Consider the following 11,545-nt stretch of genomic DNA (forward strand, 5'->3'; position numbering starts at 1 on the left):
TGGAAAGTGGCGTTACTGCAAAGGGCAAACTGGTTTGCACAGTGCTAGCCAGGTCTCTTGCCTTGCCCCACTACACATCACCAACAAGCTCTTAAGGATTTGGCCTGGGGTGCAGGCTCCTGGCATCCTTAGCCCTTTGGGTTTTGTCTATAACTAACTTTTCAGCAGCAAGAACTAATTGTGTTTTTAAACTACATACATCATTAGCTAACACGGTACAACTGAGCACATAGGCAAGATCCGAACAGCAGCATAACTCAAATAGCATTATGACATTTTTAGTGGTTGTTGAAATTCAAGTTGCATTGATTTTAGTAGACTGGCTGAGAAATGACATCAGTTCAATTTGTTCTCTTCCATTTTAAACCTGTCTACAGGAAAAACTTGAACTTGTTCACTATGTTGGCTGTAATTAATTGTGGTAAATTAAAGTAATGTAATAATCAATTGGCTAGGGAATGTTACCTGAATATAAATGTTTTAATCCCTCTCTCTCTTTTTATGACTGAGAAAAGCTTTCCCCTTGCAGTTTGTGTGTTTCCATCAGTATGGAAAAGAACGGAAAGAGCAGTTACAGTACCCTAAGGAATAACATAAAGTATATGATAATATACTCTGCAACTAAAACTATGCTATTCTAATTCTGTGGGCCTCTTTTTGATGATGTTTCACTCCATACCTTTCCCATTTAGAGAAAATAAGCTTTTAAAGCAAGCTGTTCTTCCCTTTAGAGTTCCCAGTGTGTTTGCAAAACTTTCAGAAGTTAGTTTCAGTATGAAAATATTATTTGTGCTTATATATTCTTGCAGCAGATGTCCTCAAAATACTTGGAATATGAAACAATTTCAGAGAGCACATATTTGATGGCTTTTGAATTTTTATGAGGCAAAAGGAAATAAGAATTGAATGAAAGTTTGAATGAAAGTGGCAGTTTGTTGAAATTTTAATGCTGCAAAATGGTCCCTGGTCAATCAGCAGTTATTTTATTTAGTAGAAAAAGTAGATAATGAAGTAAAAATGGAAATGAGTCTATTTAGAGCTATAAACATTGCCTCTATGAAAATGGCTTTACACACACACACACACACACACAATTCCCTTTCACAAGAATTCAGTGCTTCTCCTGCTTGTTATATAGTTACATTCCAGTTTGCATTAAAATTCCATAATGTTATAACAGCAAACAATGTTGCATTTCTTAGCATAAATATTGCCCAGTGTTGCTATCCAGCTTTCAAGGAACAACATCGTTACATGCTTTAATGGCATTTAATGGCCTCTGGCTCTTCTAAGAACTGTGATTGCTGTATAACCTTTGTAAAAAATGGCAAGATCAAGCCAACAAATTATACAGATACATCTGATTACTGTGAGATTACAACAATCTCCTCCCTTAAATTAAAGGGAAGTGACATGCCAGAATCGAAGCAGTTCCAATAGGAGTGTCTAAAGCAGGGGGGAGTTATGGTTTCGTATGCACACGAGGCTTACAAAAATGTTCGGCTTTTTCAGGTACTTCAAGAAATCTTCCAGACAGAAGATACAATCATGCTATTGGAGAGATCCATAATGGCAAAGGAGTACCCTCTGAAAGTGGCTCAGACACGCCTGGAGACGAGAACTAAACGACCCAATATAGAGCTCTGCCGTGATGAACCTCAGTACCAGTAAGTAGAGGCCAGACCACTCCATCCCCTCCTCAGTCAGCTACTCAAGAAAGAGAGATTTAGCAACAATGAAATTGTTCAACAGGATTAGAATTGTATTCATTATGTGACGATAGAAACTCTGGAAAAACAAACTAAAATCCAAGTATCTATGTTGAAGTAATGGGCCAAATGTTACGTGCGTGTGCCTTTAGAGACCCTTTCCGAGGACACTTTGGAGTTCATTTGCTTGTTGGTGGTTCATATGCTTGGGGTTTCAGTCTCATGCCTGAGTGGGATTTATTAATTGATTTTAATTCCATTCAGGATGAAACACCAAGATTTCAATTCAGGAAATACCTTATTTTAGAAACATGTTTTCCAAGACAAAATTCTGTCTTGATACAAAAGTTATCTAATGGTCAAGCTCCTTTAAAAGTTAATTGCAAATAAGAATGAGGCAGCAACTCTTACTGCCTGAACTCATTTTCAGTACTTTTATCCAACCATATGGTGATTCCAGTATCATCTCTGGACACTTTAGCTCATCTAGCATGCATTTTGGTCACGTAGCTGTAGGGCCTTTCCAACATATGTTGGCATCAGCTTGGTGATCCTTGTGCTATAGTACATTGAACAGTGTGTATTGTGTCCTCCTGGATATACAAGAAGGTGTCCAAGACACTAGTCTTCCCTCCCTAATGAAGGAAGCTTCTTCTGAAATTTAATCCTGTTTATCTCCCTCCCTCCCGACACGTTAGTGTCCAAGAGAACCCTATCAAGTATATCTTATTTAAAATACTGTCTCCAAAATATTCTGTGGGGGTTTTCTCAAGAAATACTGCAGCAGGGTTCCTGCCATAGATGGAGTGAATTTCACAGTCCAGTACAAGAATTTTTGCATATTTTTCCAGAAAGTAGGAAGCTAGTCCCTTTTGGCATTTGTCTCTAACAAAATCCTACTGCATACAACAGGTTCATATACAGTAAGATTAATAAAGTACATAGTGTTTAAGCTGAGTATTTATATTACTGTTCCTAAACATGTTTTATCAGCTCAAAAACCTTCTATTCAAACAAGGAAATGGCAGTGAATCATAGTTTATTGTACTGGCATCTTTTCACTTTTTCTTCCAACTTCTTAGCCCATAAATTGTAGAATGCAATATCTATTTTTTTCAGCTTCATAACTTCTTAATCAGATCTTGACATTTCCTTTGGTGTATCCACATATTTGATTCCTTCAACTTAATGCTCTGCTTTCCAAATCCATTCTCATAAAATATTGTTTTGGATATGAAGTCTTTTATATCCATTTGGGTAGTTTTATTTATGTGTCCTTTTATATCACACAAATCATGCCTGTTCAAGATGCAGGAATTCAGCTGTGAAAAAATAAGAACTTCTTTTCTAGGCACTATAGCATAAACTCAGCACTTATCTTTACTCTGGGAGCAGATCACTCACAACTTCAGTTACTGCTGCACCATCAATTAGGTATGGAAATAAACTAGTGTCAGCTTTTTATTTAACAACAAGAAAAAAGAAAAAAAAAAACAACACCACCAACAAGACAGCCTTAAATAATACAGTTTCAGTCCTTACTCACTGAGTCTTGTTCTCTTCCTGTTTCCCCCTGACAATCTCTTCCACAAAAATGTCTGCAGCAGTAGGATTGATATCAATCTATTCAGCAGGACTGCATATATCGAAGATACAAAACTTGTCCAAACTGGGATCAAAAGTGTGCTGAAGCAGAGTCACATTATTCCTCTTCCTTCCCACAAGTGCCAGTGATGCTGTTGACATTCCAAAGGGTCCTGTTCGAAAAAGTTCACAAGCCTCATCTGAAATTACTGTAAATCAGAATGTCTTTGAATATTTTCTTAAACTAGAGTGAAAAGACATAAATGTGAAATTCTTGAATATATATATAGGTGTTCTGAATCATTCCAACTCCTACCAGCTTACAGGTTATATAAAAACTTTGCAAGCAGTTGTGCAGGTATTCAGAAGTATTTTAGGTTTATTGTACACACAAGTTTGCCAACAGCCTGATATGATTTCTAATATTTCAACACCAATTTTTATACAAGTATGCTGTTTACTAGACACAGTTATAACAACAGATTATTAGTGTATCCTATTCTCCTTCCTCCAACATATGTGAATTTTGTTATGCCACAGCTCCCCAGTCCAGGCCAAATTATTTTGGATGCTTTAGTTGATCCAAATCTTTGTATGTTATGTTCATCATAACCGCAGTTAGTGGTGGAAATTCTGACAGAGGGTATTTGAAACATGGATGCTTTTATTTCTATTGCAGTTTTTGGCTGAGCTCACATCTCAAATAAAATATATTTTCTTAGAGAAGTTCCTATCTGAGAAAGCAAAACCTTTTGCTAATTCACTTTTTAAGGATTTTATTTTTTACTTTTAAATAATTCAAGTGCATTTCTCTTGTTGTTTAAAGCACAAAGATTCAGCCTAATAGTTCAATTGCAATAGAAAAAGAAAACATCAAATGAACCACTTCTTTGTAACATGTAAATGTTATCTGAGTTTGCTGCTTTTTAAAAAGGAAGTGCTGATGTTGGCACTTGTTCTCTGTGTGTGCTGCCAACTTTGTAGTGAAGGGATTAGATAGAAAACAAATTAATAAAGCCTAGTTTTTCTGTGCTGTTCTGTGCTAAATCAACTGGGACTGTCCCAAAACAAGTTAAAGCTGATTCTAGAAATTTGTATTTATTTTTTTTAATAGGCTATGGTGCTTTGCTCATTTAATAGAACATTAGATAATAAACAAAGTTGACAGCATTAAAGAGAATTTATCAACTCAGTGACTACACAAGAAGCTTTGCCACATCTGTGTTGATAGGCCACTGGAAGAAATATGGCTAGTATCACAGAAAATCTTGATTTCAGAGCTCTACTTTCAGTGGTTGTTCTGATAAGTAATTCTTGTTTGTATTAATATGCTCCTCCACCAAATCTAGATCATTTAGCACGCATGCTGCACAGATTTGAGCTGTCAGAAACTACAAGGAGTCCAGTAATATCCATCCCAAACATATAAACATCCCAAACATATATATATCCATCCAAAACATGTACTTCAGAACTATATGTTAAGCATTCAACCTGGTCATGCTAGCTCTAGAGAGGCTACACAAGTAGTCTGCAAGCGAGGAGGTATCAGATAAAATTCAGAGTGGCTTCATGGGCTATTGCAGGTCAATGCAGGCAAGAAACCACACTTACAGGTGCTATGCAAGTTAGTTTTGTATAAATTCAGTCCAAGAAGGCTGTTCAAATTCTGCCTCAAAATCTGACCTGTCCACTGTCAAAAAAGGAACATGGTGAGGGACTGCTAAAGTTACGTGAGCAACCTGTCCCCTTCTTTTTTTTCAGGCTTGTCACTGAAGTTTACACTATAGATGACACCTTACAGACCTTAAAGAAACGTCTGCAAGAAGCCCGTGATACTCTGCAGATGCTGCTTGCCAACAAATCAAAGCTAGAACATGACATATCTGTGAAGGCAAACTCCTTCTTCATTGACAAGAAGTGTATGGACATGCGCAAAACTTTCCCCAGCACCCCACGCCTCATTGGCTACACTTGAGCAGTAAACTTTGATATCTTTTGTGCACAATATAAAAGTTGCAAAGATTTTCTGAAGAGAACTTTTTTCCCCCAATAACAAAATCCAATAGAAGTAAAATAACCCAAATCAATATTGTGCTTCTCTCCTTTGAACAACTGCGTAGTCTTAGCTGAAGCTGCACTATGGTGTACTTGTGGACTTGTTCTAACAGAATCAGAGCATGCTAAAAAAGACAGACAAATATTACAGGACATTTGTGAGTTACTAGCTAGAGAGAGCAATAGACAAATATGCTGTAGTACTTCTCAATGGAGTAAGTACAATACAGGCTTTAACTGTCTGGCATATTGTGCTGTTTGTGTTTCAATCCTTGTATGGTAAAGTTGTGTTTAAATGCTTACCCTGTCCTTCGACTCTCCTCCTGTGTAGCAGTGATAAATTTGGTGTTTGTTTAGAATTAGAGGACATCGAACAAGCTTGATTTGTAGAAGTTGAAGGACAATTTCAGTGCAACAACTTCAGGTGCACATGTAGCCTGTATTCACTGAGAGAGAATCTTTTCATCCCTACTTTTTTTTTTTTTCTTCTTTAATTTGATCTTTCATACCTTTAAGCATAAGGAAAATATTGTGTATTTACATGAACTATTCATGAAAGATGTCTAAAGGTCTTAACTTTATAGAAATGTGTAGTATCCAGCAGTGGATCTCAAAGGACTTCGTGAACAATGACAATACCATTGCTCCATCATCACCAGTGAGAAAGTTAAGATAAAGAAGGGGGAATGGAACCAGCATACAGACTATGATGTAACTACAATGACTGCACTGTCATTGTCCTTCAGTCTGTAAATCAAGATCTCTCAGCTTTCTAGATCTCAACAGAGCACTACTCAGTGTAGTGGAAAGTATTTGGAAGAATGGGCTTTGAGATCAGACTTTTCCAGGTGAAGGTTGAAACACTGATCGTGCAGTGAAGGACTTGAGGAAGAACTAGTTTTAACTCATGCTAAAACCATCTGACTTTTGGACAAAACGGAATAAAAATGTTTTTCTGCTATTTGTGTTTCTCTACTGGGTTTACTCACACCCACGTAGTACAGCATAACCAGCAAAGCACAATTGTAGTAACTGAGCTGTTTCCTGCTCCCTTAGGTCCTCTTTACAGAACAGCTCTAGAAACACATAAAACACTTTTTTTTTTTTTTTTTTTTTTTTTACGCTGGACCAAAGCCCAATCTGAAACAATGCTAGATTTGAATAAACTGACTGTGTTCCTTACCTTTTGTTTTGCGTGGGTGGTGACTTAATCCAGCACCCAATAAAAGGAACATTGCTGAGGATCACGGACCCCAGTGGTGCTGATACTTCCTTGCAAGTTAACCTCAGTTTTCAGTGAGTGTGGCTGTGGCTGAGCTGTTTCACACTAAATTTCATTCCTTCAGTTAAAAAAATAAAATAAAATAAAATTGGATCTCCTGCTTATTGTGTCAAACTATTTACACAGTGAAATATTTCTACATATGTAAAATCCCAGGAAAACATTTTGGAACACACATTTGGTAAGTGACATCTGTGCCTACTCTGGTACTCGTTAAATGCGTCTCACATTGACTGCACTGCACCTTGATTTTCTAAATTAGGGTAATTCCTGGTAGCGCACACTGTCTCCAACTCCCTGGGAGGAATTCCCCCCAACATGGGGAAAACAGAAACACAACTTGTGGTTATATTGCGATACATGACTGCAGAGCAGCCCAAGGGGCCACTGTATGTAGGAGGGACTCTTACAGAAGACATCTCTGGTAATCTGGTTTGAATTAAGTCATATCTTATTGTTTCTTACTTGGAAATGCTTAACAACAAACTTCAAGTGCAGACTCCCCTTGGGACAAGCCTTTAGGTAAGAGGAATGACGAATCTGGCTGTGTTTTGTTTCTCAGCGGGAAGACTGTTACCTCTGTTAACATTTTCCTCCTTATGTATGCCTTTGTAAGGCAGCAAGGGAGGTTTTATCACTTTTTTTCTGTTACCACCAAAGTGTAGGTGTTTGATTTTCATTTCTTATATTATTCTTACAATGTATGAAGAATAATATATGTGTTGAGCTGTTAAATATTGACAATAGTACCTCCCTATTTGTCAAATACTGACAGCTGACCAAGCAGAAGAGTAAAAATTATTTGGAAATTTGGATCAACTTCAAGTCTTTAAATACATTTCTAGAAGTTGGAGGCTTTCCCAGTTCACGCAGCTACTTTAGAAATAGATTCTCCCCTCCTTATGCCAAGAACCCAGTTAAGAAGCATATAGCAGAAGGAAAGCACGTTTAAGAGAGTTGAATTCTTACAACACTTTTTGACAGAAAAAGAAAAAAGGAAAAAATCTTTTTGTGCAAGCAGGCAACATGACTGACAAGCGGGCCTGAATCAAAGCCCTGAAATTGTGAATCTGGGGGCTTAGGGACAGAGATGCTGGGGTTGAGCCATGGCTTGGAACATCATAAATTCCAGCTCCTTACCGTGTCTTTCTTCGGTCATGTTCTCTCCAAGACTGCAGCTCTGCTTTTGGGTGGAGTGCTCACTTTATAGTCAGTGCAAACACTGAACTTGTTTGAACAGTGCGAACTCCTCCCAGGAGTGACTGAGTAAAACCAGGGGTCTACATTCTGCACAAGAACAGTAGTTCTGAGATTCAGCGACCATTGACAAGAATAAACTGAGTACTGCAAAAACAAGAACAGAGTAGACAATCATTTTCTTCCTTAAATACCCCAAATTATTATTTATTAACTTAGTATATTATATATACCTTTATATATATTTACATATTATTTATATAATTTCCTAGTATACTATATATCAACCTAGTGGAAAAACCTTAGTGAATAAAATGTTCACATCTTTCATTAATGATACCGATACATGCAGCATATTTAAGTGCTGATAATGTATAGCCTCTTTGTAAATGCAAACAGTGTCCTTTATACTATCTAAGAAAAGGGGGAAACTTCTATAGGCGTAGGCTATAAAGCTATATAGTTCAAAAAGACTGGATCTCAGCTACCAAATTTTAGAGGATGGAGAGATAAGTCAGTATTTGCTTCTTAGAAGTCCGGGTAGATGGATAAGGCAGAAAACCTGGATTGTCACCTTGTTCTGCCAGTGATTTACTGTGTAAATGAATTCACAAGGCATCCAGAATGCTGTTAACAGAAGCTATGATGGGAATACGTCATAAGAAACACATTTCTAATAAGCATAAAGATACTCACCCAGATAAACCCGAGAATATCTTAAGCATATATAAACATCCTTTTTTTTTTTTTTTTTTTTTTTTTTTTTTATCTCTCTCTCCTTATGAACAGGATCCTTAATGTACTCACATGCAGCCACAGACCTCAAGAAGCCAGATCTACTGTATTTCCATGTATAAACCCACAGATCTAATGAGCAGATCCATAAAATTTGAAAGATAAGATCTGTTTTTATAGCAAATAAACCAATGCAAAAGAGACCAACATCTGTCCTTGCCTGTTTCAAACAATTAGATACTTTTAGTTCCAGATAAGCTATTATCTAAACTCTTAAAAGTTTAGGGACACAACCTCCAGAGTAAGAGAACAATGGATCTAAGTATTTTCACTACTGATAATCCCACTTCAGCACAACACAATTAATGTATTGAAGACAGCTCATTTTACCCAGATCTACCAGTAGTTTATTCCTTTTATTTTACGAAATCACAGCAAGGAAGTAAAATTTGTCACGTGTAGCTAGAGTTTCCTTCCCCACAGAACTTACAGATGGTGTCCCTAGTCAATATACATGACGGTGCTCATTTGACAAGTCTTTCCAGTAGAACTACTCACCATGTAAGACTTGGCGTGCATTTTCAGCACAGGATGTTAAGGTGTGAACAATGGGAGACAAAGAAGGAATATTAACTACGGAGACAAGTGCTGACTTTGGAAATTACATTCAAATATAAGTTACAGTTTGGTAATATGGTTGTACGATTCCATTTTTCCATAACATTACTATATTTTTGTTTCACTAGGAAGGACAAGGTGGGAAGTCTTCTCTAGTTTTCCTTTTGTTGCTCATACACTTGTAGCTCCTTTCTTGTAGTTCTTCACGTGCCTTGCAAGATTCAGCTGCAGGTGGATTTGGGTTTTCCTAACCATCCCTGCATGCTTGGACACTGACTCTGTACTCATCCTGTGTGACTTGACAGCATTTCCACTTCTTATATGTTGTTGGTTTTTTTTTGGCCTGAGTTTTGTCAGCAACTCTTTGTTTATGTGTACAGGCCTCCCGCAACCTTTGATCTATTTCCTGAACGTTTTAATGGACAATTCTTGAACTCAGAGGAATTGATACGATTGGGGAGAAAAAAAAAATCAGTAAGACCCCGATGATCCCCCTTCCCTTCATGGCCATATCACCACTGGATTCCCAAAGAGGTCAAAGTCTGTCCTCTTGAAGTCCAGGGCTGCCATTCAACTATTTGTTTTGTTTCTTTTCAGAATCTGATCCTCAGAATTTTGTTCCTTGAAACATGGAAATAAAACAATCCACAACCTGGACATCTCATGTTAAACCTCTGAAATTAAACATAAGGAAAAATTAACTCACTCCTGGTGGTAGTGCTAACAAAACAAAACCCTACTATTTCTTTCTATCCCTTAGATATAAAATCCCTTCTTTTCCCCACAAGAATGGAGGTGGGTGAAAGAATTTCTTACTTCTTTTTTTTAAATCCTTTCTTACAAAAAGGAAACACACCCTAAGTAAATTATTACAGGCTTCTTTTTTAAACCAATGGACTCAATTCTTACAGTAAAGTTACAACCAATTCCAACAATGAAATATAAATTACCAAATGACAAATAGATAAATGCTTTACCATACAATAAAACGTTTAAATTTATAGGCAATGCAAAACAGCAGATCTTTCTTCTACTGCACATTGCTTTGAAGTGTTAAGGAATGGCAGAAATTTTAGTATCCCTGCGTTATGATCCCACAGCATGTAAGAACATGCTTGCTGTATTTCCTCAAGGCATAAAACCACCACTGCCTCCTTATTACATGTTACCAGTTCAAATCTGTTCTCTGGCCTCAAGCCTGCTGAAAACCATGCTATAAAACAAACCTTCTATTATAACTTAGTCAGGAGAATAAGACACAGGTCAGACTGGTCTGAATGTTATTAGTTGAAGGAAAGACCCTCCTAACTATTTGGACTTTACAGATCTTATTATTTTTCAACTGAAATCTGTAAATGTTTAGCCACTCTTCCTATGATGTCCTTTGATCCCTTAGATTTTTATTTTCAAAAACATAGATAACATTCCTGTATCTCTATTAGACAAATATGTAGAGGGGACAACACAGTAGCTTAAACTTTTGTTTGGATGTTCTCTGAGGATTTATAAACACCAAGGCAGTCCTTCATTGGTTGCCAATGCAAAGAAATTCAAGCTTATATAAAATACCCTGGAGTGTTTAATCTAAAGCCAATCTATGCTATACAAATAAGAGTCCCCATCGTTTTTTTTGTTTAATTATTATTTTTTAAGGATTTTTCTGTTATATTACTGTCATTGAAGCCAACAATATTGAATGGAATTTTTAAAGTGGAAAAAAAAAGGAGGGAAATATGTCTAAATAAACAAGGCAGAGGTTGTCTTCTGGAGGGAAATTTCTTAAAGTTGTGAAACAAACATTCACAAGAAAATTCAGCACAAAAAAAAAAAAAAACAAGGCTTTATACAAAGAAAAGTCAGTGGTAAAAATAATCTCTAGGTCAGAGGGCATGGAACAAAGCATGGTCAGGAAGGTGCTGGGGCACTGAGTGACAGCAGGTCCCGACTCTCCAGCCCCTACAAGCCCATCACAGTTGCTGATTTCACAGCCAAGTAGAGCTGGCACAGCAAGAGTAAGGGGCTTCAGTGAAACCACAGGGCACTGAGTGGCATGGGCTGATGCACTGGGCTTCAACATAGTCACAGAAGCCACCCTGCGCGCTGCCGACTGCTGAGATCACAGCCATCCTGCAACGAGCCCTGCAAAATGCCGCTTGCAGCCTGTTCATCTGTGTGGTGCTTTGCCTTAGTACACAAGAAAGAAAGGCATACATCACACAGGCAGCTGATCCAGATGGGCTCGGGCTGCACACCAAGGCACTTCAGCTTCCATGCTGTAAGTTAAGGTACTGTGGGAGGAAGAGGCAACATTATTTTAAAAACTGGGCTTCAGAAACAAAACCAGTCATGTTACTACAAACAT

General features: G+C 37.4%; 1 protein-coding gene across 1 annotated transcript in view; it reads left to right on the forward strand.

The window, feature by feature from the left end:
• Window positions 1-5,271, forward strand: part of TEKT5 (tektin 5) — a gene marked incomplete at both ends in the record, with an annotated part of 29,212 nt that extends 23,941 nt beyond the window's left edge. Inside the window, 2 exons of the mRNA XM_084296270.1 lie at window positions 1,513-1,667; window positions 5,058-5,271. Of these exons, the coding sequence (XP_084152396.1) occupies window positions 1,513-1,667; window positions 5,058-5,271 (369 nt within the window). The remainder of the gene's footprint in view (window positions 1-1,512; window positions 1,668-5,057) is intronic.
• Window positions 5,272-11,545: the final 6,274 nt, after the last annotated feature.

Source organism: Netta rufina, assembly GCF_964035555.1.
Source record: "Netta rufina genome assembly, chromosome: 15".
In the NCBI taxonomy this organism is placed as follows: domain Eukaryota; kingdom Metazoa; phylum Chordata; class Aves; order Anseriformes; family Anatidae; genus Netta; species Netta rufina.